General features: G+C 41.7%; 2 protein-coding genes across 3 annotated transcripts; both read left to right on the top strand.

Annotated features, from left to right (window-relative positions):
- Positions 1 to 13,166: 13,166 nt before the first annotated feature.
- On the top strand, positions 13,167 to 14,329 carry LOC118751696 (protein ALP1-like). Its single transcript, XM_036486511.1, has 2 exons — positions 13,167 to 13,261; positions 13,316 to 14,329. The coding sequence occupies exons 1-2, from the start codon at positions 13,217 to 13,219 to the stop codon at positions 14,327 to 14,329; spliced, it is 1,059 nt and encodes a 352-aa protein (XP_036342404.1). The 5' UTR covers positions 13,167 to 13,216.
- A 1,223-nt stretch (positions 14,330 to 15,552) lies between these two features.
- On the top strand, positions 15,553 to 16,936 carry LOC118751692. Of its 2 annotated transcripts, none has more exons than XM_036486504.1 (2): positions 15,553 to 16,537; positions 16,614 to 16,936. In XM_036486504.1, exons 1-2 carry the CDS (start codon positions 15,901 to 15,903, stop codon positions 16,625 to 16,627), a joined length of 651 nt encoding a protein of 216 aa, XP_036342397.1. In that variant the 5' UTR covers positions 15,553 to 15,900; the 3' UTR covers positions 16,628 to 16,936. The 2 variants fall into 2 exon arrangements, with proteins under 2 accessions (XP_036342397.1, XP_036342398.1); XM_036486505.1 differs by having other exon boundaries at positions 15,553 to 16,533.
- The last annotated feature ends 8,676 nt before the right edge of the window (positions 16,937 to 25,612 follow it).

The raw sequence follows: 25,612 nt of genomic DNA on the forward strand, positions 1-25,612 counted from the left end.
TAGAGGGACCGAAACACGTCGTTTGGTACCCCTCCCGACTTTTCCGGACCTTTTTTAGGGGTTGTGACCCTATACTAGAGATTTAACTCATTTATTTATATTTCACTTTTATGTATGCACATACATATACATATAGTAATTTAGCCTCAGTGGCTTGGCTGCACTTATCCGGCGATGTGCACACTGCAAGCATGAACACAAAATATACTGTGGTTTACTGGTTATATTGTGACACAAAAGGAGTGTGCTCGTACGCCCAACTATCTGAAGTTTTAGAAAACTTTTACTGGTTTTGCGTTCTCGTACCCAAAAAACTTGCAAAGTAGGGGAAATTGAGAGAGCAAAATGCGAAAGAGGGCTGCAAATTTCTGCTGGAAAAATTTTTCCCAGCTAAAACTTGCAAGTGAAAAAATCAGCTGATCACAGACACATGTTTGTAAATAAACAAAAGAAAATATGGTCTTTTTGAGTTATTTATTGCAAATTTTATTATTAATGCTAGTATACAACTAAAAAGTGCGTAAATTTAATAAGCACAACGTTTGTTGAGTTTATTTTTCGTTAATTTGCTATTAATCTCCAGTTTGTTTACTTTAGAGTGTGCTGACTATAGGTGTGTACTCGTATTGAGCAAAAGTTCTGAGAATTTAGCAGCATTCGCTCTCAAAGAGACGAAATATCAACAGAAGTACGAGAACGCGACATTTGCAAAAACTTACAACCTTCGAAACAGCTGATCACTTGCCACTGCTGATTAATTTGGCAATTTATTTTCTGTTTGGTAAAATTTCCCCCGATTTATACAATTGAATAATTTTCGATAAGAAAAAACTTTTTGAAACACAAATCAATTATATGGGAATGAACAAGTTATTTTTCTCATAATTATTTGTGATATCACATGGTGACGCATTCAAAAACAAGAGTTTCTCCTCCAAACAGCCGTCTTTCATCCAAAAACAATGTAATATATATATCTACAGATGTAGCTTTAAAATTATAAAATTTTCATTTCAACAATCAACCTACGAAAACCGAAAACTTCAGCAAAACAACATTTCAGCATGCTGCATTTAAATCTATTTTGGTATATTTAAAGGTAAATTATGGTACAAACGAAAAATGTCATACCGCAACCGTAGTCAGCACACACTAAAGTAAACAAACTGGAGATTAATAGCAAATTAGCGAAAAATAAACACAACAAACGTTGTGCATATTAAATTTACTCACTTTTTCGTTGTATACTAGCATTAATAATAAAATTCGCAATAAATAACTCAAAAAGGCCATATTTTCTTTTTTTTTATTTACAAACAAGTGTTTGCAATCAGCTGACTTTCTTACTTGCAAGTTTTAGCTAGGAAACATTTTTTCAGCAGAAATTTGAAGCTCTCTTTCACATTTTGCTCTCTCAATTTTCCCTACTTCGCAAGTTTTTTGGGTGCGAGAACGTAAAACCAGTAAAAGTTTTCTAAAACTTTAGATAGTTGGGCGTACGAGTACACTCCTTATGGTTGCCGTATGACATTTTTCGTTTGTACCATAATTTTCCGTTAAATATACTAAAATAGATTTAAATGAACCATGCTGAAATGTTTTTTGCTAAAGTTTTCGGTTTTGGTAGGTTGTGTGTTGAAATGAAAATTTTATTATTTTAAACCTACTCTATTACATTTTTTCGGATCAATGAAGGGTGTTTGGAGGAGATACTCTTGTTTTAAATGCGTCACCATGTGATATCACAAATAATTGTGAGTAAAATAACTTATTCATTCCGATATAATTAATTCGTATTTTAAAAAGGTTTTTCTTATCCAAAACTATTCAATTGTATAAAATGCCAAATCGGGGGAAAATGCACCAAGCATAAAATAAATTGCCAAAATAATCACCAGTGGCAACTGTGCAAGTGATCAGCTGTTTAGAAGGTTGCAAGTTTTTGCAAATTTTGCGTTCTCGTACTTCTGTTGATATTTCGTCTCTTTGAGAGCGAATGCTGCTAAATTCTCAGAACTTTTGCTGCTGGAGAATTTTGTCCTCTCAATACGAGTACACACCTAAAATGAGGTTGTTGTTTTTGTTTCCAATGCGATGCTCACAAACCAGAGTACAAACGACGAGCATGCTCGCTGAAAATCAAAATTTTGTGCGCGCACATGTTCGTCGTGTGTAGTCACTGTGAGCAGATAGACTATTAGACATTCGGCACAATACACGACGACACACCCACCAGGATTATGGGTCGTAACAACTGCAAGCGCTGATCGAATAAATGGCGACATATGCTGAGGCTAGCATCGGACCACCTGCCGATAGTCGTTTCGATCGATAAATTTTGCTGACTTTGCTTCTGCAGAAAACCGAACCTACATCAACTTTAATATACCCGATTGGAACGGCTTTGCGGAAGTTACTGAAATCGTGTTGTTGTTGTTTTTGTTGTTGTAGCGGGTACAACAATCATGCCCAGATCGGTTGATATCTCAGTCGTTGTCGTCGAGTTCCACTAACGGCAGCCCCAAGAAGCGTGCAGACTCTGTGGGGTTTTCCGGGCATGCGAAGAGATGTTTCGAGTCGTGAGGGGTCTCTCCGCATGCCGGACATTCAACCGGAACCTCCGTATTTAGCCTACTCAGGTAGTTGTTGTTGTTGTTGTTGTTGTTGTTGTAGCGGCTACAACAACCCCGCCCAGATCGGCTGATATCTCAGTCGTTGTCGTCGAGTTCCACTAACGGCAGCCCCAAGAAGCGTGCTGCTTCTATGGGGTCGGTCCACAGGGACGTCGCCGTTAGGGTTGTGGGGTTTTCCGGACATGCGAAGAGATGTTTCGAGTCGTGAGGGATCTCTCCGCTTGCCGGACATTCGTTCGGCACATCCGCATTTAGCCTACTCAGGTAGGAGTTTAGCCTGCTGCAGTAGCCAGAGCGAAGTTGGGCTATTGTTGTCCTGCTCTCCTGAGGCAGATGGAGCTCCGTCGCGTCAATGTCCGGTGTTTGTGTGCCTAGAACGGCATTCAAAGGCAGAGTTGGGCAAAATTTATTCGAATGACGAATAACAAATGAATAAATTGTTTTTCTTGTTATTCGTAAATAATAAATAATTTTGTTTATTCAAAAAAAAATTATTCGAATGACGGATAAATTAATATTCGTTATTCGAATAATTATTATCTTCATTAGTTATTCGAATAACGAATAAAATAATAATAAAACAAGTAATTTATGTATATAGATATGTACATATATTTATGTGTAAAATGATAACCGTTTTCGTTGTTGTTATTTAACTCAAACCCCTAGATTGATTTAAATCAAATTTTCGGAGGTTATTCCATGCGCATAAAGTCCTATTAAAGGCTACTAGAAAACTCCTTTGTGGCGATGGAGCCGAGTTATTTATAAAAGCCGTATTTATGAACTGATTTCGTTCAAATTCAAAATGTGTTCTTCCTGCATGATGAAAAAGACTTATGCGAAAAATGGGCCCGCTAGGTGGCGCTACAGTTGAGTTATTTAGAAAATCCCTACTTATTGTACAATCAGGTTGCAATTCATAATGGTGCTGCAGTCGAAATCTCTAGAAACCCCATATGTCTGGACTCCTTTGTTTTTTATATTTATATTATACGAATTTACGATGTCCCACGTCGTGCAACCTTGCATCTACCTCCGCTTTATGAAATTGCTCGGGCGGCCATTGCTGTAGCAGTAAGACTCAAGGAAACCAGCTCTTGGATATTTTAAAAGTGGCGAATCAGCAAGGAAAGTTTCGACCACATCCTTCCAATTCCTATATCAATGGCCAAATTTTACATCGAGGATTTTTGGCTCTCCTATAACAGAATACGCACATCTGTGCTCTTCACCATCCTTATAAGGACTTTTGTTGGCCTACATGACATAAGACTAGAGGTTGACGCATCGGACCAATGTTGTAGTTGCAAGATCATAGAAGAAGATTACGCACGCTTAGAAAAGATCTCACAAGTGGAAATAAGACCATTGGTAAAGCTCATGACATTGAAAGGAATTTTTTCTTGCATATAGCATCAGAGCGCTATTTTTTTGGCAGAAATATGTGTGAGAATTTTTACTTTACCCATATTTGGTTTTCAACGCTATTCTTGCATTGGCCAACGCAAAAAATCTTATCAGGGGCCGCGAAACCAGAGTGAATGGGCTAGTATTCTTGATAAAATAGTAAACAAAATTCAGCTAACTTACAATCCTTGACAATAGAAATAAAAGTAAAAGGTGGCTCAATGTGTTAAAAATGAGTTTTTATTCATTATTTAAAATAACGAATAAAATAACGAATAAATTATTCGCAAGCAATTTATTCACGAATAATTTATTCGTGAATAAGTTATCTGCGAATAATTATATTACGGATAAAATTTTATTCGAATAATTATCTAAATAACAATTTATTCGAATAATGCCCAACTCTGTTCACAGGTCTTGAGTCTACATAACTCGAGACTGCGTCCCTGTGAATGCCGTTCAGGGACTGTCTGTGAGCCGATGGGTCCAGAGGCTGCTTAATGAACCTCTGGACTTCGTCCGTCAGTTCATATAGATGCCTCCTGACGTGCCTCGGCGAGGGCTCCTCTGCAAGCAGCTGTCTATTTGGGTGGCCACATCTGTGGCGCGCTTCCACTCCGCAACGCCTGGGTTCAAGCCCTGGTCAAAGCAACATCGCAAAAAATTTAGAAAAAAGGTTTTTTCTCAACAGCGGTCGCCCCTCGGCAGGCAATGGCAAACCTCCGAGAGTGTATTTGTGCCATGAAAAAACAGCTTCTCAGAAAAAAACAATCGCCGTTCGGAGTCGGCGTAAAACTGTAGGTCCCTCCGCTTTGTGTGACAACATCAAGGCGCACGCCACAAATCGGAGGAGAAGCTCGGCCAAACACTAACATATATGTGTAAGCGCCAATCTATTGTTATTATTATATTATTGTATCTGTGGCTTCCAACCAGAAACTGCTTGCAGAGCATCGTGTTGTGCTCCCTAATTGGGAGCATTTTCGCCTCATCGTGGAGGTGGTGTTCTGGTGACATCAGGAGGCATCCTGTGCTGTCCTAAGTGCTGTTTTTTGTACCGTCTGTAGCTTCGTCCACTGCGTCCTACTAGTCCCCGGCGACCACACTGGTGCTGCGTAGTTTAAAACCGGCCGGCCTATTGCCTTGCATGTTGCCAGCAACGTTTCTTTGTCTTTGCCCGAAGTACTGCCGGTTAGCGACTTGAGGACCTTGTTGCGGCTCTGTACTTTATTGAAAATAGCGGTTGCGTGCGCAGAGAAGGAGAGCAGGCTGTCGAATTTTACTCCCGAGTATTTTAGGACTATTCACCGTCGGAATTGGTGTGCCATCGACGTGAATTCCTAGCGGTAGCCTGACCTCCTTCGTCCAGGTTGTGAACAGGGTCGCAGAGGATTTCGTAGGGGAGAGGGCTAGACACTTTGCAGTGTAGAAGCGAGAAAGTTCAGAGAGATATCCGTTTACTTTCGAACACAGGTCATCAATTTCATTCCCAGTCGCCATGATCGAGCAATCGTCGGCGTAAGAGACAATCGAGACTCCCTCTGGTGGTTGAGGGAGCTTTGAAATGTAAAAGTTAAACAGTAGTGGGGAAAGGACACTACCCTGTGGAACCCCCTGTTTTATTTTTCTAAGTTTGCTCGATTTGTCTCTAAACATTACCGACGAGTGTCGACCACTTAGATAATTTGCCGACCACCGTTTGAGCCTCTGTGGGGGAGAGGAAGCCTCTATATCTTCTAGTAGCGTGGAATGGCTGACAGTGTCAAAAGCCTTTGACAAGTTCATCGCTACTGGAATCGTTCTCTCACAGGGACGTTTACGGTTAAGGCCCCGAGTTATCTGAGTGTTTATGGCGTTAAGTGCTGTTGTTGTACTGTGCACTTTACGGAAACCATGCTGATGCTTCGCTGGGGTCAAGTGGTTTGTGAAATACGGGAGTAGCAAGGCCTTGAGTGTCTTCGCTACCGGGGAAAGGAGTGTTATCGGACGATAAGAATCTCCTATGTTGGCAGGTTTCCCCGGTTTGAGCAGTGGGACCACTCTCCCCACCTTCCAGATGTCTGGGATGATGAGAGTGGCCATGGACAAATTGAGGACCTCCGTTAGGTACGCTACCCCCGCAGGACCCAAATTTTTCAGCATCAGCATGCATATTCCGTCGGGACCAATGGCTTTGGAGGCTTTCGCCTTCCCGATGGCCACCTGAACTTCACCGCAAGTGAAAGCAAGGGGGCACAGGTTGTTGGCAGTTTGTGCAGCTTTCTGGTTACTCGACGTTTGGATTTGTCCACCGGAGGATGCAGTATGAACTGCCGGCTAAAATAGCTCGCGCATCGCTCCGGGTCCGACGAAGCATGGTCGCAGAAGGAAATTTCGACTCTGTCGTCGTACTTCGTCGGATTGGGCAGTGACCTCACGGTTGACCAAAGCTTACTCACACCAGAGGTGAAGTTGCAGGTCTTCAGATGCTCTTCCCACTTCTTCCGCTTATGTACGTTTACTAGTTGCCGAATCTCCGCGTTGAGATCCCTGATACGGGGATCTCCAGGATCGGCCTGACGAAGGTTGTCACGCTCATCGGCTAGAACAGCCGCTTCAGCAGGGAAATTTGGGCGTGGGTCGGTGATACATCCTGCCGGTACGAAGCGAGCTGCAGCAGCGGTGATAGCCCTGCGGAACTTACGTTCACCAAGGTGGACGTCGGTTGGTGTGGGGAGAGCAGCGAAGGTGTTTTCGGTAAATTCCGCGAAGCCTTTCCAATCAGCTTTAGAAAAGTTGATATATGTTCGGGGCTCCGCGGAAGCAAAGTCGGTTGGTTTATCGATCGAGATGACTATGGGCAGGTGGTCTGATGCCAAAGTCAGCATAGGTCGCCATGATACGCTGTTTATCAGACCAGCGCTGACTATTGTTATGTCTGGCGAGCTGAAGCAGCTGCCCATAATCCTGGTGGGTGCGCCGTCGTTCATTGTGCAGAATGTCGAATCGTCTATCTGCTCAGCCAAGTCAGTTCCCCTACGACCGTTTGACGGGCTTGAGTGCCAAAGATCGTGGTGTGCTTTAAAGTCGCCTACTACCATACGGTTTTCACCTCTGAGGAGCGCACCTATGTCAGGGTGATATCCTGCCGGGCAGCAGGTGACAGGGGGTATATAAATGTTAAATATTTCGAGGTCAATATCGCCTGACCGGATAGCAATGCCCTGACATTCTAGGGTGGTATCCCTACGGTCGATGTCTGCTTCGATAAGACGATACTGCACTGTGGTGCGTAATGAACGCGAAGCCACCAACATTATCCCGCTCGCGATCTTGACGGTGCACGTTGTACCCGGCACAATTCAACAGTGTTGAATTGCTGTGCAACTTCGTCGCTTGGACCGCAGCTATCAATATGCGATGCCTTCCCATGAAGACGGTTATCTCCTCGATCTGGCTCTGAAGCCCGTTACAGTAAATTGAATGAGCTTAATGGGGTTCGGGAGATGTGTGGTGATGCGGGGTGTGAGGGATGTGTGTGGTCGTGCCGCAGTTGGCTGTGTGCGCTGCTGAGGTGGTTGCCGCCCTGTGGTGGTGGCGGGAGGCGTCGCAGTTGAGGTCTGCGACAGAGCAGCGCAGCACGGGCCCTCGAAGTTCCTCGTCCAATCTCGCGTGGTGCGCAGACCTGAGCATGCCCTAAAGTGGCACCAGCCAAGGCAGGTGTTGCACTTGACTGATGTCACATTACGGAATATCCTGGTCTGACATACCGCGCAGATTGTAGGAGGAACCAGGAGTTGGCGGCGGCGTGTGGGTGGTGGTGCGGTTGTGTGTGTTCTGAGGTCTCTAGCCGTTGTGGTGTGGTCTATTGTGTTATGTTGTTGTGCTGTGGTGTTTGTGTGGAACTGATCAGGTGGACTGGGGTTAGCCGTGGAGGCTGCTCTGTTGGAGCAACAGGGGCCCACAAAAGACGTGGTCCACTGCCGATGTGTCCATAGTCCTGAGCAGACTCCACCCCTCGCAAGCATTGCACTTGACAGAGGTGGAGTTGTGGTGTAGTCGTCTCTGGCATACACAGCAGGTGTAGGTTTCTGGCGCTGGGTTTGACTCGATGCCAGCCCTGCGTGGGAGAAAACGTAGCGAATGTAGCCCTATGGACGAACAACTTCTGAGATACTTCGCCGACCTAAACGGGGTTAGATCGCCGAAACAACAGCCCTTGGTCGGGTGAAACCCGAGTCATTCCGGTACGTAAAACCGGCTGTCGTGGGAATGTAGTAGTTTAGCCTGCTTCAGTAGCCAGAGCATCTTATCTGCCACCTCGCGGCTCGTTAAGCCGTTTAAGAGTGAAACCATCCTTTTCTTATACGTTTCATGAGCATGAAATGGTATTATAACTTTGGTCCGATGTTAGTAAGTACCAGAAAAACAAGAGATAGACACTTAAAAATGTATACTTAAATGATCAGAGCGTCGAGCTGAGTCGCCATCTGCCCGGCTGTCTGTCTGTCCGTCTGTTTGTATGCAATCTAGTCTCTCAATTTTCGAGATATCCGCATGAAATTTGGTAGGTTGGTGTATTTTTATAATATATTAATCATTTGTCGGAACCGAAAGAATCGGACCACTATAACATAAAGCTCCCTTATAACCGCCATAATTATCAAAAAAATACTTACAGTGAAAATGGCGAAGGTCGGATCGCTATAACCTATAGCCGCCATACAACTGATTGTTCAGATATGAAATTTGTTGTTATAACTTCTCCATATACGCTGCTAGAAACATAAAATTGCGCACTATTTTCACTCATTATTAACAGAATACTTACAGTGAAATTTACAAATATCGGGTCACTATGGCCGTCTGATATCATTGTGCGGCCCTTTCGATTTTTTCAACCAGACGCTAACCAAGGAAGTTCCAAATAGTGTTATACAGTCTAATGCCGAATATACATGCAAAAATCTGAATATATACTTCCAGAATATGGGTAGAATACGCACAAAAGCTAAAGAAGTGGTTCTTTGTTCTTCACGTATGGATTATGACATATATATCTTTGTGGAAACTTGGCTTAATAGTAATTTCTTCAGTGAAGAATACTTTGATCCCAACATTTTCCAGACTTATAGGAAAGACCGTGATGCTGAGAAAACTGGCCACTGCAAAGCGGGTGGTGAACTAATTGCTTTAAGGCGTAGTTTAAGGTCGTCATTTTTTGAATTGCTCAACCACGGTACTTTAATTGACCAATTATGTGTGCGCGTTGTTGGCTCGTTCGGCTCTTTGTTTATCTGTGTATCATGTCCCACCTAACAGTTCAGATGAGTTATATAACTATCACATAGAGAGTATCACACACATCTATGAAAGTAATGGAAATTGTAATCTTTGTATTCTTGGCGACTTCAATCTACCTGGCATTAACTGGACATGCTTTCAAAACTCGGGGCGCCTTACCCCAACCAACGTTACTCGTTCGCATGAAATAAACTTTATTGATAGTCTTTTTAGCCTTAATCTTACGCAAATTAATTGCATATTCAATAAGTTATCTAAGTTATTAGATCTAGTGTTTGTAGACGAAAATTTGATATCTAATCTCTCTGAATGTAAGACTCCGATCTGTTATTCTGATATGCATCATAATCCCCTTATTGTTTCTTTAGAGTTTTTTGATAGCTCCCCTTAATACAAAATAATAGGATTTCCTACAATTTTCGGGATGCAAATTATGACGTCATAAACCTGGCTATAAATAATGTAAATTGGTGTGATATCTTCAATACAAAAGATGTTAATGCCTCTTATGAAACCTTTCTTTGCATTATGTCTGAAGTCTTCTCCGAGCAACTGGCTGCTTTACCCTCCAAGCCTCATAAATTACCCTGGTACTCTGTCACTCTAAAAAATCTTAAAAATAAGAGAAATAAATGCTACAAGCGCCATATGGCAAATATTCACAATACTTATCTCAAAGAGCAATACCTTAACTATGCGAAACAGTTTAATGTTCTTGATAAATTTCTTTATAACCAGTACATTAGGAGACTTGAGTCTGAACTTAAAGACAACCCAAAAGCTTTTTGAAATTTCGTACGCTCTAAGCGGGCTAGTTCTAATATTCCGACTTGCATGTACTTTAACGGTCAATCCTCGAAATCTCTACCAGATACTGTGGAACTCTTTGCAAAATTTTTCAGCTCGAGTTTCGCATGTGAGAGTGATTCTATAAATCTACCACAAAAATACTGGCCGACCCAACGCCTAGATCTTACGCCATGTCTACCCTAACTCCGACATTGAAATGTGATTCTGATGGTTTTTGTGCCCACTTCGTTAAACGATGTAGTCTGTCATTATGTTTTCCTTTATGTCATATTTTCAACCTATCTCTTTCGACTGGATTATTTATTAACAGATGGAAAATTGCGTCTATAACCCCAGTCTTTAAATCTGGAAATAGAAACGATATCACAAATTATAGTCCTATTTCGAAACTGTCTGTCTGCTCAAAGCTATTCGAAAAAGTGATACATTTTAAACTCTCTTTTCTTGCCAAAAGAATGATTGAGCCCCACCAACATGGTTTTGTAGCTGGTCGTTCAACGGTCACTAAGTTAGCTTCTTTTTCAGAATTTTGTGGTTCATGCTTCAAAGATGGCTGCCAGGTAGACACCATTTATACGGACTTTTCTAAAGCCTTCGATAAGGTACCACACCTATTATTGCTACACAAGTTGGAGTGCATTGGTGTTCACTCTAATTTCCTAGCTTGGCTAAAGTCTTACCTTACAAATAGGACTCTGTCTGTTCACATCGATGATTGTAAATCTAATCCCTTTGTTGTAACATCAGGTGTACTCCAGGGTAGCATTCTTGGCCCCCTACTGTTTGTCCTGTTTATAAACGATATTAGCTCCTGTGTCAAACACGCCAGTTTTTTATTGTATGCCGATGATTTAAAACTCTTTCGTAGAATAACCTCCTCATCTGATGTTCTCTTTCTTCAGGAAGATTTAGATCGTCTTTTAAATTGGTGTGAATATAATAAACTGTCTTTGAATGTAAAAAAGTGCTTTAAGATGACCTTATCTAAATCTCAAAACACTCTTACTTCAAATTACAACCTCGTAAACCATCAGCTTACTTCTGTTAGTGAATTTGTTGATCTTGGTGTCGTGTTTGACTCGAATTTTTTCATTTATAAATCATGTTTGTCATTTACTCCCAAAAGTTTATAGTAATTTAGCATTTATTCGTAGATATGCCAAGGATTTTAGAGACCCTTACACTCGGAAAGCATTGTTTAATTCCTTAGTACGATCTAAACTTGAGTATGCCTCTATTATATGGAGCCCTATTTATAATTGTCACGCCTCTAGGATTGAGCGAGTTCAAAAGGTGTTTATTCGATTTGCCCTCGCTTCTCTTAACTTCTCAGATCCGATTCCCTCATATTACTCCCGGTGTAAGCTAATAAATTTGCTATCATTGGAAAATAGAGGGCGTACCCAATTACTCTTATTCGTCTTCGATCTTATCTCTGGCTCCATTGACTGCCCATCGCTTCTTGAGCAGGTTACCTTTAATGTGCCTCTCAGAACTCTTCGCTCTCACATCCCCTTTTACGCTCCTGCCGTTAAAACTAACTACTCATCTTTTGCGCCTATTTTTCGAGGCCTTGTGGAATTTAACAATATCTCAAAGAGCTTAGATATCGACTTTTCGTTTCCAAGAAATCTTTTTAAATCATCTCTTGAAACCTATTTTCGTAATTGTACATATACTAGTCACCGTTAACACTTTTAAGCCTACTTCTAGTCTGTAAGATTGTAAACCATAGACTGAATAAAGATGAAATATGAAATATTACTTATAGCTCCCATACAACTGATTGTTCAGATATGCGATTTTTTGTTATAACTCCTGCAATTATGAAGGTGGGAACATGAAATTTCGCAATATTTTCACCCGTTATGAAAAGAATATTTACAGTGAAAATGAACAAAGATCGCGTCAATATAACCCATTTATTGCCTCCATACAACTGATTGTTCGGATATGGGGTTTTACTGTAAAACTCCTATATTTGGACAGCTAAAGCCGATAAATTTTGTAAGCTATTTTATAAATAATAATACAAAGTCTACTGAGAAAATTGTCAAAATCTATGCTTTATCTCCTATACCACTGATTGTTAAGATACCAGTTTTTGCGATATATGCGCTGTTCTTACTTGTTAATACCATGTTCTGACCGACATCGAAAACACTTTGAAAACGTGTTTTGGGAGTGTGGGCTGAAGGCTGTTCACCACAGTATATACAGCAATAAACCTTTTCGCAGTTTTTCACCATTTGGTCCTCGAGGAGTACTTTTGGGTTGTGTGGCGCTTTCGATTTGCGCGCACGGCAACACTTACTGTGGGGAATTTCGTCTCATGATTAGAAAAAGTTCTTTTCGAGGATAAAATATGCATAATTATGTGTTATTTATGAACAAAATGTAGGTTAAGTATAATATCCATCTTTAATGTATGCTGACACTCATGCTTAATGAAGAATAATATCAATAGTTAAATACATAATTAATGCTTGTGTTTTATAAACTGGAAAACTCAAATCGTAGTTATAGCACTGAATGCAGTTTTCTTAAATGTAAGTTTAAAATTAAAAAAAGGGTCTATTGTAAGATTATATTTATATGAAAAACGTAAATTTTGTGAATTTATCAAGCAAAATTCTAAATTTCCGAATATATTTAAGTCTTTATTAAAAAACAAAAAAAAATCAAGGTTTGTATAGCTGTGTAGACTCCAATGCCTGCTAGCGCATTCGCCCAGACAGTCCATTAAGCACACCCAAGTTTGAGTGATCTACAAGTTACTAGCGTTTTCAGCATTTAACAGTTCATTATCATGTACGATGTAATATTACAAGTTAGAGCGTGTGTGAATCGGTAGCAAAGTGCTATGGGGAAAGCTGGTGAATTGTATTTTTACTATGGTGAGACAATTTTACCAATCTGCTGTGTGAAATGAAATCTTTTTTGACAGCAGTAAAATTTTGAAACCGCTGAAAATTGGCGTCGAATAAACAATTATAAATCAAAGGAAAATGAATATTTTAAGAAAATATTTACCATTATTGATTACAATTCTTTTTGAAATCAGGTCACTGCAATTAATGGACGTTTTAATTTTGGCATTAAAAAAGAAAAGACAACGCCAGGTAAAAGTGCTTGCATTGGTGCCTTTTTCTATGTCCTCACTTTTTATTTTTAAGGCTATTTTATATATGCAACCTGCAGTTTATTCCAAAACCATGAATGCCATAATGAATGGGGATAACAAAATAACAAAAATGCATCTCAGGTTGTCGGCTAGTTCGTTCAGAAAAATTGTGGTGCATATTCCTAAAAAACATCACGGATGGTCTGTGGATTACGAAGTGATGTGCTTTTTATATTGGATGGCATGCGGATGCAGCTATAGGGTGGTAGCCGAGTTTTTGGGTTTGAGTCGCTACACAGCTTGCAGCATTATTAAAAAAATGTTGGATAAAGTAATTTCAATGCGCCACTTAATAAACCATGGCACTTCGGAAGACCACGAGAGAATCGCTGCTAAATTTTGCCAAAAAACTAAGTCTACTGCTTTTACAAATTTTATTGGCGCTATTGACGGAACGCATATTCGGATAAAATGTCCCATAAACAAACATGATGAATATATAAATCACAAAAAATTTTATTCTATTCAGGCTCAAGCAGTTGTGGATAGTGAATATAGATTTACAGACGTGTTCATTGGTTATCCAGGCTCCGTTCATGATACAAGGGTATTTGTCAACAGTCCTTTGTACGCTAAGAAGGACTATCCGCCTCAAGGTTGGCTTTTATTTGGTGATAAAGGCTACCCGTGTCAACTATATCCGGTGGCAGTAATCACACCATTTAAAGAGCCCTTAACAACAAATCAGGCTAGATTTAACACTGCTCATAGTAAAGGACGTATAATTGTAGAATCTGCATTTGGAATTTTAAAAAATCGGTGGAGAAATATTTTTAATAGAGCGCTGGAGCTAAAAATTGAAAACTGTATAAAAACTGCATTTGCTGCATTTATACTGCATAATATTTGCATACTCCAGGACGATTTTGAGCCATCTTTGGGAGAAGAAAATCACCTTTCAGATTTAGAACCGCCAGAATCTGAAGGTCTATTAATAGACTCTGCAGAGGGTACAAGAATGAGAATTTTTTACGATTTTTTGCAAAACCAAGAACCAGATGTTTAATAAAACCCAGCTTCCAATAAATCACTTGCTATAACACAATAGGGAAATTCATGGAAACGCGTAAATGCCTCGTAACCATGTAAACCTCGTAAACTTACTTCATTTTGTATGGAAAATCGGTTTATTTACGAGGTTTACGCGGTTACGAGGCATTTACGCGTTTCCATGAATTGTTCTATATTTACATATACTCTGACAAATTTTAATTAACTAAAATGCGCTTTTTCATATTTTAATAATATATATAATCGTTTGTACTTCCCTAACAATGTAAAATAAATATGATAATAACAGTAAAAAAACACTCTTCGATTTCAACAATTCACTTTAATTATGTATATTCATTTAGACAATTAACTTTGAAAAGCACTTGCACACTCAACATCATACAGTGACCTTTTTACAATGTTCGCAATGGTTTCTCATTCAGAAAACAGTTTTCGTTAATATTTTATAAATGTATACCTCGTTTGTGCAAAAATTATAAAACATAATTTAATAGGCTACAGATCAGCATTCCAAAATTTTTTTCTGGAAGTTCTTATATAAAAGTATGCTTTTTCAATGAAAGTTTCTTATTTTTTTTTTAATTTACGAAAACTATTTTCTAAAAGAGAAACCATTGCGAACATTATAAAAAGGTCACTTTATGATTTTTTGATTTAGGGCCGGTTGTTCAATGTCTGGTTATCACTACCACTACACTATCGACGATTTCGACATCATGCATGTAACATGTGATCGATAAAGCAGTAGTTGTGCTTAACCGGAGCTTCTACCTCCGATTTGTGCTAATCAGACATTGAACAACCGGCCCTTACTGTGTATAAACTTATGATTATTTGTACTTATGCCAGGCACATTAAGGGTTTTTTTTAAGACTAAAAATAATTCAAAATTCATGGGAACAAAAGCAAATTTGTGTTCGTAAAAAATTATATAGATAACTAAAACGAATTCAAAATTCTTAGGAACAAAAAAATTTATATTAACAATAGGATATTTACCAAGCTAATTTGTTCTTTAACTCCGTACTCAGATTTTTTTTTTGATTATGCTCTACAATTAATTATGAAAGCAAAACAAAACTCAATGCTACTTTCCTTTGGGAACTATCGGCGATTTTTGAATGTTTTTCAATATTCAGTTTTATTTCAAATCAATCAGTACTCTAAAAAAAGTTGTTAAGCAGTATTTAACTTTTCGTTCAAGAGTTTTTCGCCGTCAAAAATGAATTGTTTTGAAATGAAACTAATTATTAATATTGAGTTTTGTTTTGACTTCGTAATTAATTGGGTGCAAGTCCACCCAACTATCTTTCTGAAGAAGCAGATAGGCTGAAACAGCAGTTCAGAATCCTACGGCTTCGCCGTGAGTTAAACGAATTGCAGAATCAATGCTACAACGCGCCTGAAAGAAGCCAAATAAATTTCGAGGAACTCGAAGCAGCTGTCCCGAAGTTTAGTGGTGACGATCACTACGATATAACAAAGTGGCTAACCCAATTCGAGGACTACACTGAAGCAAAAAATTTAACTGACGGGCAGAAGTGTCTGGCTCTGCGACGTTGCATGAGCGGCACGGCCAAGGAATGTGTATTCAACCACGGTGCGTCCAACTACGCCAGTCTAAGAATGTTGGTGCGAACAATGTTCCAACGCACAGTCAGCAGATATGAAATTTATCGCCAACTACGAGCACGTAAGCTAAAGTCCTCGGAGTCATGCATAAGCTACGTGGTTGCCATGCAGTCTATCGCCTCAAAGATGGATATCGAGGAAGAAGAATTGGTCGATTTGATAATCGACGGGATACCAGACATCAGCAACAACCTCAGTATATTATATGGCGCCAACACAATGTGTGAACTCATTCGGCGAATGGACCGGTATGAACAACGCAGGTCTATGTCTTCCACAGCTAAGTCCTACGCTACGACGGTCACCCGCAACCCTCGACCGAAGGCACCTTCCGCTGCTGGTTCTGGTGACCTAACTTCAGTACGATGCTATAACTGCTCCCAATTTGGACACTACCAAAGCAGTTGCCCGAAGCCGTATAGACCTCCAGGTGCTTGCTTTACCTGTCATCAAATGGGACACAGACACAATGATTGTCCGAAGAAGCGGAATCGAGTCACTAGTGTAGCCCTAGTCTCTGAAGGATCAGCAAACGAGGATGATGCTATAAACGTAAAACAATGGGTAAGTGTGGCCTTCTGTAAACCAAACCTAATCAGAAACACAGGTTTTATAAATATTTATTCTCTTATTGGCTCCGGTAGTCCAATTAGTCTGATGCAAAAGTCAAAAGTACCACGATGTATTAATTTATCGCTCACCACCTTACCAACAAAATTTATCGGCATCGGCAAATGCAAAATCCACTCATTTGGCACAGCTTTGTGTGCGGTGAAATTTCGTAATCAAACCAGATATGTTCCGACAATGATAGTCCCAGATGATACCATAACAGTGCCCCTAATACCCGGCCGGGACTTTATGAAGTTATTTAACATACATAAATTAATAAAGACGCTGCATATGAATTAAAAAGCAGCACTAATAAGACTAAAGCACAAAATGAACTAAAACATTTTCCTTTTTGTTCAACAACTGAATTCAATAAAAATATTTCTTCTAAAATAAAGCACAGTATTTCTGATTTGGTGGTGGGTAAAATAACTGATGGTGACGGTAAGAAAGATTTGCATAACTATGCAAGCGGTCGAGTCGAGGTCCGAGGAAGAGGTATTAACATGTCGCAAGCACCAGATGCTAAGATAAAACACTTAAGCCACGAAAGTAATAAGGACTATATTGAATATACCGGTATATTAAATGAATTATATGCTGTTGACGTTTCGGCCCATGAGCCAGATATAGACTTAGGACCTGGCCTTGATAAATTTAAACGAGAAGCAATAATGTTAGTTCTAAATAATTCGTATATATCACACATAGGTTTAGAAAGAACGCCTTATGATTATAAAATGAAGATTCGTTTAACTGATGACACACCCTTCTACTGTTTACCGAGGCAATTATCGTTTCAAGACAAGGAACGGGTATAGAAAATTATTGAGGATTTGTTGAATAGACAGGTTATACAACCTAGTAACTCCCCTTATGCATCTGCTATAGTGCTGGTGAAGAAAAGGAGTGGTGAAACTAGAATGTGTATAGACTATAGGACCTTAAATAAGAAAACCATTCGGGATAATTTTCCTTTACCTCTAATAGAGGATTGTGTCGAGTATATGTCGGGGAAGAAGTGGTTCACATTATTAGATTTGAAAGATGGTTTTAACCAACTGACCATGGATAAGGAATCGGTTCCATTAACCTCATTTGTAACCCCACATGTGCAATTTGAATACCTTCGAATGCCGTTTGGACTTAAGAATGCACCGGCAAATTTTCAGAGATTCGTCTACAACATTTTTCGCGATTTGATAGATTCAAAGACCATTATAGTATACATATATCGATGATATCTTAATTGCATCTACTGACTTCGAATGTCACCTTCGTACCGTGGGAAAAGTGTTAGAGAGGATATACAGTAGAGGGCTTGAACTCAAATTAAATAAGTGCAAGTTTGGTTATAATAAAATTGAATACCTAGGATACATGGTGGGTCCTATGGGCATACAGCCCTCCGATGCTCACGTCCGCGCAATTACTAACTATCCCATACCAAGGAACAATAAGGAACTTCGCTCGTGTCTTGGCCTGTTTTCGTACTTTCGAAAGTTTATACCATCGTTTTCGCGTACTGCTAAACCGCTTTTAGACTTGTTACGCAAAGAGGCAGTATTCGATTTTTCCAACAGCTGCTTAGAAGCTTTCAAGGAATTGAAAGAACAGTTAGCTAGGTCACCTGTTTTAGCAATATATGATCATACTCGTGAAACGGAACTTCATTGCGATACCAGTAATCAAGGGTTTGGGGCAGTCCTATTGCAAAAGCAGGACGACAGAAAGTTTCATCCGGTTGCATATTTTTCAAAGACCACGACGGCCGCCGAATCCAGGTATCATAGCTTTGAATTAGAAACGCTGTCCATTATTTATGCTCTAAGAAGGTTTCGGATTTATTTGGAAGGAATACCATTCAAAGTTGTTACCGATTGCAACTCACTCACCATGACCCTAAATAAGAAGCAGGTAAACCCGAGAATAGCGCGATGGGCCTTAGAGTTGGAAAATTTCAAATACTCGATTCAGCACAGGAGAGGCGTAAACCTGAATCATGCTGACGCACTAAGGCGCTATCCCACACATGGTGCCAAATCCGTTGTCGATGGGATCATCGTCCACAAGAAAGAGTCAAACTCTTGTCCAACCCCAATAGGTAATTTCGAAGGCCACCAAGAACCGTGTAAGGCTCAGTCGGGAGACGAAATTATGTGCTTAGGAAAAGGGAAATTACTTGCCGCGATAGATCATGAAAACTTGGATTTTCAGATTCAAGTTCTACAAAATAGGGATCCAAGGTTACAAGAACTAGCCGAAGAATTGGAAAAGGGCGAGGTAGTGGGCTATGAACTGCTGGATGGCCTTGTTTTCCGCAAGCTCGGCAATCGGACTTTACTATGTTTACCTACGGAGATGCAAGAAAACATCATTCGCATGGTACACGAGAAAGTCTGTCATCTGGGAGTAGACAAATGCTACGATCAGATGCGTATACACTACTGGTTTGATCACATGAGGGACAAAATTGGCAGGTTCATTAGGAACTGCATCAAGTGCATCATATACTCCGCTCCAGCGCGATATAACGAGCACAATATGTTCCGTATCCCAAAAAAACCAATACCTTTCGATACTCTCCACTTGGACCACTTTGGTCCCTTGCCGGCTCTTAGATCAAAACGTAAGCATATACTAGTCGCTATAGATGCCTTTACAAAGTTTGTTAAACTGTACCCGGTCAATTCTACGAGTACCAAGGAAGTTTGTTGTTCTTTGGAAAAGTACTTCGGTTACTACAGTCGCCCAAGGCGTATAATTACGGATAGAGGTACGTGCTTTACTTCCCTCGACTTTAGTAATTTCCTCTTAAAAAGGAATATAAACCACGTAAAGGTCGCAGTGGCTTCGCCACAAACAAATGGCCAAGTCGAGAGAGTAAATCGCGTCTTAAAAGCGATGCTAAGTAAGTTAACCGAATCAATAGAACATTCGGATTGGACAGCGAAACTTTCACAAGTAGAATTTGCCATAAACAATACGGTCTATAGTACAACCAAAAGCACTCCTAGCGAATTGCTTTTTGGCATATGTCAGCGTGGCTGCATAGTAGACGAACTAACTGAATTTCTGGAAGATAAGCTATTGGATGACACACCTAGGGTCTTAGTTGGAATGCGGGACAGTGCCTCGAAGAAGATAGATAAGTCACAAGAATATAGTGTACAATACTTCCTTAAGAACAGTGTACCTGCCAGGAAGTACTCGGTAGGTGAATTTGTGGTGATTAGACATGTTGATACCTCGGTTGGAACAAATAAGAAAATCATACAAAAATATCGCGGCCCATATGTAATCCATAAAATCCTGCCAAACGACCGCTACGTCATTAGAGACATAGATAATTGTCAGTTGACACATTTACCTTACAATGGCGTTGTCGAAGCTATGAAAATTCGAAAATGGTGTTCGCCCATTGCCGAAACCAATCACTCCATCCAGTCACCCGCACCAGCAGGCCACACTGCTCAGTAGATTTATAAGTCGTAAATTATTGATTGAGGCCAATCAATCTAGTCAGGTTGGTCGAGATGTAAACATTACTTTTAGTACCAAGTCATCTGGGTCACCCGATGCCCAATAAGTATTCTGAATATATATATTAAAACATACAGTGTACACTGTAATAAAATGGTCGGCCATTCCATTTTCGGATGGACAACAAAGAAGACGTCTTTTAAAAAAGAGAAATAAAAAATCAGAGTTTAGTGGAACAATCCTACAAGGGAAAATCCAAGTAAAATAAGCGTTTAACAAATAGAAAATAATTTGCAATGTTTTTACACGTTTGCAATTAGTTTCGGTCAATATTACACAGTCATGACTTGAGCCACTCTGTCATAGTACGGTTGTTGCTCCCTTTTTATACCACAGTAATTTTGTATACAACTCTGAGTCAACAAAATTCATGCTCCTTCTCATTATCAACCCTGATCAGATTTTACCCCCGAGGAGTACTCAAAAAGGTTTATTACTGTATATACTGTGCTGTTCACACCGGCTGTTAGTGTTTTCGTTGACATTTCTTACATCTTCTGATGACAGTTTTGCTACACAAAAACAAAACCAAAATGCTTTTCCCTCATTTTCTTTTCATTAGCAACCTCTTACTTCCATTCTTATTTTACTTTTGCCAGCCAATTAACAATAAATCCGAAATAGCGTATTAAAGATGATCAAATATGACTTCCACTTCGATAAATAATCGCAAAAACTAGTGCAGACACCGATTGGAATGAGTGGAACGTGAGCATTCCCACGACAGCCGGTTCTACGCACCGGAATGACTCGGGTTTTACCCGACCAAGGGCTGTTGGTTCGGCGATCTAACCCCGTTTAGGTCGGCGAAGTATCTCAGAAGTTGTCCGTCCATAGGGCTACATTCACTACGTATTCTCCTACTCAGGGCTGGCATCGAGTCAAACCCAGGGCCAGAAACCTACACACCTCAGTCAAGTGTAATGAATGCGAGGGGTGGAGTCACCTCAGAGTCTGCTCGGGACTACGGACACATAGACAGTGGACCACGTCGTACGTGGCCCCCTGTTGCTCTAACAGAGCAGCCTCCACGGCTAACCACAGTCCGCCCGAGCAGCTTCACACACTCACACAGCAGCCTCACACAGTCACCACGACACAACAACATAATAACACCACAGACCGTACCACAGCCACTACAGACCACATAACACACACAACCGCACCACCACCCACACGCCGCCGCCAACAACTCCTGGTTCCCCCTACAATCTGCACGGTTTGTCAGACCAGGATATTCCGTAATGTGACATCAGCCAAGTGTAACACCTGCCTTGGCTGGTGCCACTTTAGGGCATGCTCAGGTCTGCGTACCACGCGAGATTGGACTGGGAACTTCGAGGGCCCGTGTTGCGCTGCTCGGTCGCAGACGCCAATTGCGACGCCCCCCACCACCACCACAGGGGGGCAATCACCACAGCAGCACACACAGCCAACAGCGGCAAGAACATACACTTCACTCACACCCCACATCACGACACGTCTCCCGAACCACATGAAGCTCCTTCAATTTAACTGCAACGGGCTACAGAGCAAGATTGAGGAGATAACCGTCTTCATGTGTCGGCATGGTATATTGAATGGTATTGAATTGCGCCGGGTACAACGTGCACCGTCGAGATCGCGAGCGAGATAATGGTGGTGGCTTAGCGTTCATCACGCACCACACCGTGCAGTATCGTCTTATCGAAGCAGACATCGACCGCAGGGATACCACCCTAGAATGTCAGGGCATCGCTATCCGGTCAGGCGATGTCGAGCTCGAAATATTTAACATATACATACCCCCTGTCACCTGCTGCCCGGTAGGATATCACCCTGATATAGGTGCGCTCCTCAGAGGTGAAAACCGTAGGGTAGTAGGCGACTTTAATGCGCACCACGATCTTTGGCACTCAAGCCTGTCAAACGATCGTAGGGGAACAGACTTGGCTGAGCAGATAGACGATTGGACATTCTGCACAATGAACGACGACGCACCCACCAGGATTATGGGTAACTGCAGTAGCTCGCCAGACATCACAATTATCAGCGCTGGTCTGATAAACAGCATAACGTGGTGACCTATGCTGACTCTAGCATCAGACCACCTACCCATAGCCATCTCGATAGATAAACCAACCGACTTTGCCTCCGCCAAACACCGGACCTATATCAACTTTTCTAAAGCTGATTGGAAAGGTTACGCGGAGTTTACCGAAAACACCTTCACAGCGCTCCCCACACCAACCGACGTCCATCTCGGTGAACGTAAGTTCCGCAGGGCTGTCACTGCTGCTGCAGCTCGCTTCATACCGGCAGGATGCATATCGGACCTACGTCCAAACTTCCCTCCCGAAGTGGCTGATAGCCTTCGTCAGGCCGATCCCGGAGATCCCCGTATCAGGGATCTCAACGCGGAGATTCGGCAACTAGTAAACGTACATAAGCGGAAGAAGTGGGAGGAGCATCTGAAGACCAGTAATTTCACCTCTGGTGTGAGCAAGCTTTGGTCAACCGTGAGGTCATTGTCTAATCCGACGAAGCACGACGACAGAGTCGAAATTTCCTTCGGCGACCATGCCTCGTCGGACCCGGAGCGATGCGCGAGCTATTTTAGCCGGCAGTTCATACTGCATCCTCCGGTGGACAAAGCCAAGCGTCGAGTGACCAGAAGGCTGCACAAACTGCCAACAACCTGTGTCCCCCTTGCTTTCACTTGCGGTGAAGTTCAGGTGGCCATCGGGAAGGCGAAAGCCTCCAAAGCCATGGGTCCCGACGGAATATGCATGCTGATGCTGAAAAATTTGGGTCCTGCGGGGGTAGCGTACCTAACGGAGGTCCTCAACTTGTCAATGGCCACTCTCATCATCCCAGACATCTGGAAGGTGGGGAGAGTGGTCCCACTGCTCAAACCGGGGAAACCTGCCAACAAAGGAGATTCCTATAGTCCGATAACACTCCTTTCCCCGGTAGCGAAGACACTCGAGGCCTTGCTACTCCCGTACTTCACAAACCACCTGACCCCAGCGAAGCATCAGCATGGTTTCCGTAAAGTGCACAGTACGACAACAGCACTTAACGCCATAAACACTCAGATAACTCGTGGCCTTAACCGAAACCGTCCCTGTGAGAGAACGATTCTAGTAGCGTTGGACTTGTCAAATGCGTTTGACACCGTCTGCCATTCCACGCTACTAGAAGATATAGAGGCCTCCTCTCTCCCACAGAGGCTCAAACGGTGGTCGGCAAATTATCTGAGTGGTCGACATTCGTCGGTAATGTTTAGAGACAAAACGAGTAAGCAGCGAAAAATAAAACAGGGGGTTCCTCAGGGTGGTGTCCTTTCCCCACTACTGTTTAACTTTTACATTTCAAAGCTCCCTCAACCACCAGAGGGAGTCTCGATTGTCTCTTATGCCGACGATTGCTCGATCATGGCGACTGGGAATGGAATTGATGACCTGTGTTCGAAAGTAAACGGGTATCTCTCCGAACTTTCTCGCTTCTTCACTGCAAAGTGTCTAGCCCTCTCCCCTACGAAATTCTCCGCGACCCTGTTCACAACCTGGACGAAGGAGGTCAGGCTACCGCTGGGGATTCACGTCGATGACACACCAATTCCGACGGTGAATAACCCCAAAATACTCGGAGTAACATTCGACAGCATGCTCTCCTTTCTGCGCACTCAACCGCTATTGTCAATAAAGTACAGAGCCGCAACAAGGTCCTCAGTACTTGGGGCAAAGACAAAGAAACGTTGCTGGCAACATACAAGGCAATAGGCCGGCAGGTTGTGAACTACGCAGCGCCAGTGTGGTCGCCAGGGACTAGTAGGACGCAGTGGACGAAGCTACAGACTGTACAGAACACCGCACTCAGGACAGCGACACCCAAGCAGACAGCTGCTTGCAGAGGAGCCCTCGCCTAGGCACGTCAGGAGGCATCTATATGAACTGACGGACGAAGTCCAGAGGTTCATTAAGCAACCTCTGGACCCGACAGCTTACCGACAGGCCCTGAACGGCATTCACAGGGACTCAGTCTCGAGTTATGTAGACTACAGACCTGTGAATGCCGTTCTAGGCATACCACCCCCGGACATAGACGAGACGGAGCTTCATCTGCCTCGGGAGACACGCACAACACTTGCACAACTTCGCTCCGGCTACTGCAGCAGGTTGAACTCCTACCTGAGTAGGTTGAATGAGGATGTGCCGAATGGGTGTCCGGCATGCGGAGAGACCCCACATGACTCGAAACATCTCTTCGCATGCCCGGAAAACCCGACAACCCTAACGGCCTTGTCCCTGTGGACAAACCCCACAGAAGCTGCACGCTTCTTAGGGTTGCCGTTAGTGGAACTTGACGACAACGACTGAGATACCAACCGTCCTGGGCGGGGTTGTTGTAGCCGCTACAACAACAACAACAACAACAACAACAGTGGAACGTGAGTTTTCAAGTAGTTTTCAGCGAAAACTGGTTTTCGTTTGACAGATTTTACATGGACGAAAACACAAGTTTTAGGATGAAAACCAGTTTTAGCAACGAAAACATGTTTCCCATGTCGGTCAGAACATGGTATAATATTGCATTCTAACCATTTTTCTGAATCTTGAACGCAATTTTGTGCAGAGGATGAGATAATAGGTGCGTTCGACAAGTCAAAAATTTGTAATAGTTTTTTCCAAATTTTTACTGGACGGCGTTCGATACCGACAAAACATTATCCAACACACAAAAATTGAGAGAGCAAACGTTCATTTTGTACTGGCAAAATTTTAGTCAGCAAAAATTATCCAACACGAAAACATATGATCACAAAACATGTGGTTGCAATTTCTGTAAACAAACAAAATTGCATTTTCCGAGTTTTGGTATTTATATGCTTTTTGGCTGCCTGCTATGTGACTTTATGATAGGGCCAACTAGTTTTTACTTCTAGAAATGTTCCTGACGAACATTGAACGTTCACTTTCCTTTTTTCTTCTATGGAGGCCACATGAATTTCAGTTTGTTTACAAATAAAACATAAATAAAGTCAGCTGGTGTGTCTTCTTCTTCCGGTTTTTGCAAGTAATGGCTAATTTCCTGTTCGTTTACCTTTTTGCTTTTTCATCTCTTTGGGAGAGAATTTTCGGTTAAGGCTCTGTTATGCATACTTGGCATTGCATGCACTGCTATACCATTTTTACGTAGAAATCAAAAACCAACAGACTTCTACGTATGTAGTGCTGTGCGTTCGATAACCGATTACACGCGAGGCTCATTTAACAGATTTCTTATGTGACAGCTCTCAAGCCATGCCAAGTATGCATAACGGAGCCTTTACTCTCTTGATTTTGATTGTTGGATGGTGTTGGCTAATTTTGTTATCGAACGCAACTAATTAAAAATTGGTTGGTGTCAGCTGTGGCCTAATGTAAATAACGAAAAGGTGCTTTGCATGTTTGTTTCCCGGATAATGCTCTACATACTCCACTCAAATTAAAAAAAAGGCTACATA

The sequence above is a fragment of the Rhagoletis pomonella genome, unplaced genomic scaffold, assembly GCF_013731165.1.
Source record: "Rhagoletis pomonella isolate Grant_MI unplaced genomic scaffold, Rhpom_1.0 Rhpom_scaffold_00921, whole genome shotgun sequence".
Lineage (NCBI taxonomy): Eukaryota > Metazoa > Arthropoda > Insecta > Diptera > Tephritidae > Rhagoletis > Rhagoletis pomonella.

What these genes read in the sequence shown, in the direction of transcription:
- LOC118751696 (XM_036486511.1), top strand. Translation starts at nt 13,217, where the DNA reads ATGGACGTTTTAATTTTGGCATTAAAAAAGAAAAGACAACGCCAG. An exon ending in AAAAGAAAAGACAACGCCAG is followed by an intron (nt 13,262 to 13,315) that starts GTAAAAGTGCTT and finishes TTTATTTTTAAG; the next exon opens with GCTATTTTATATATGCAACC.
- LOC118751692 (XM_036486504.1), top strand. Translation starts at nt 15,901, where the DNA reads ATGAGCGGCACGGCCAAGGAATGTGTATTCAACCACGGTGCGTCCAAC.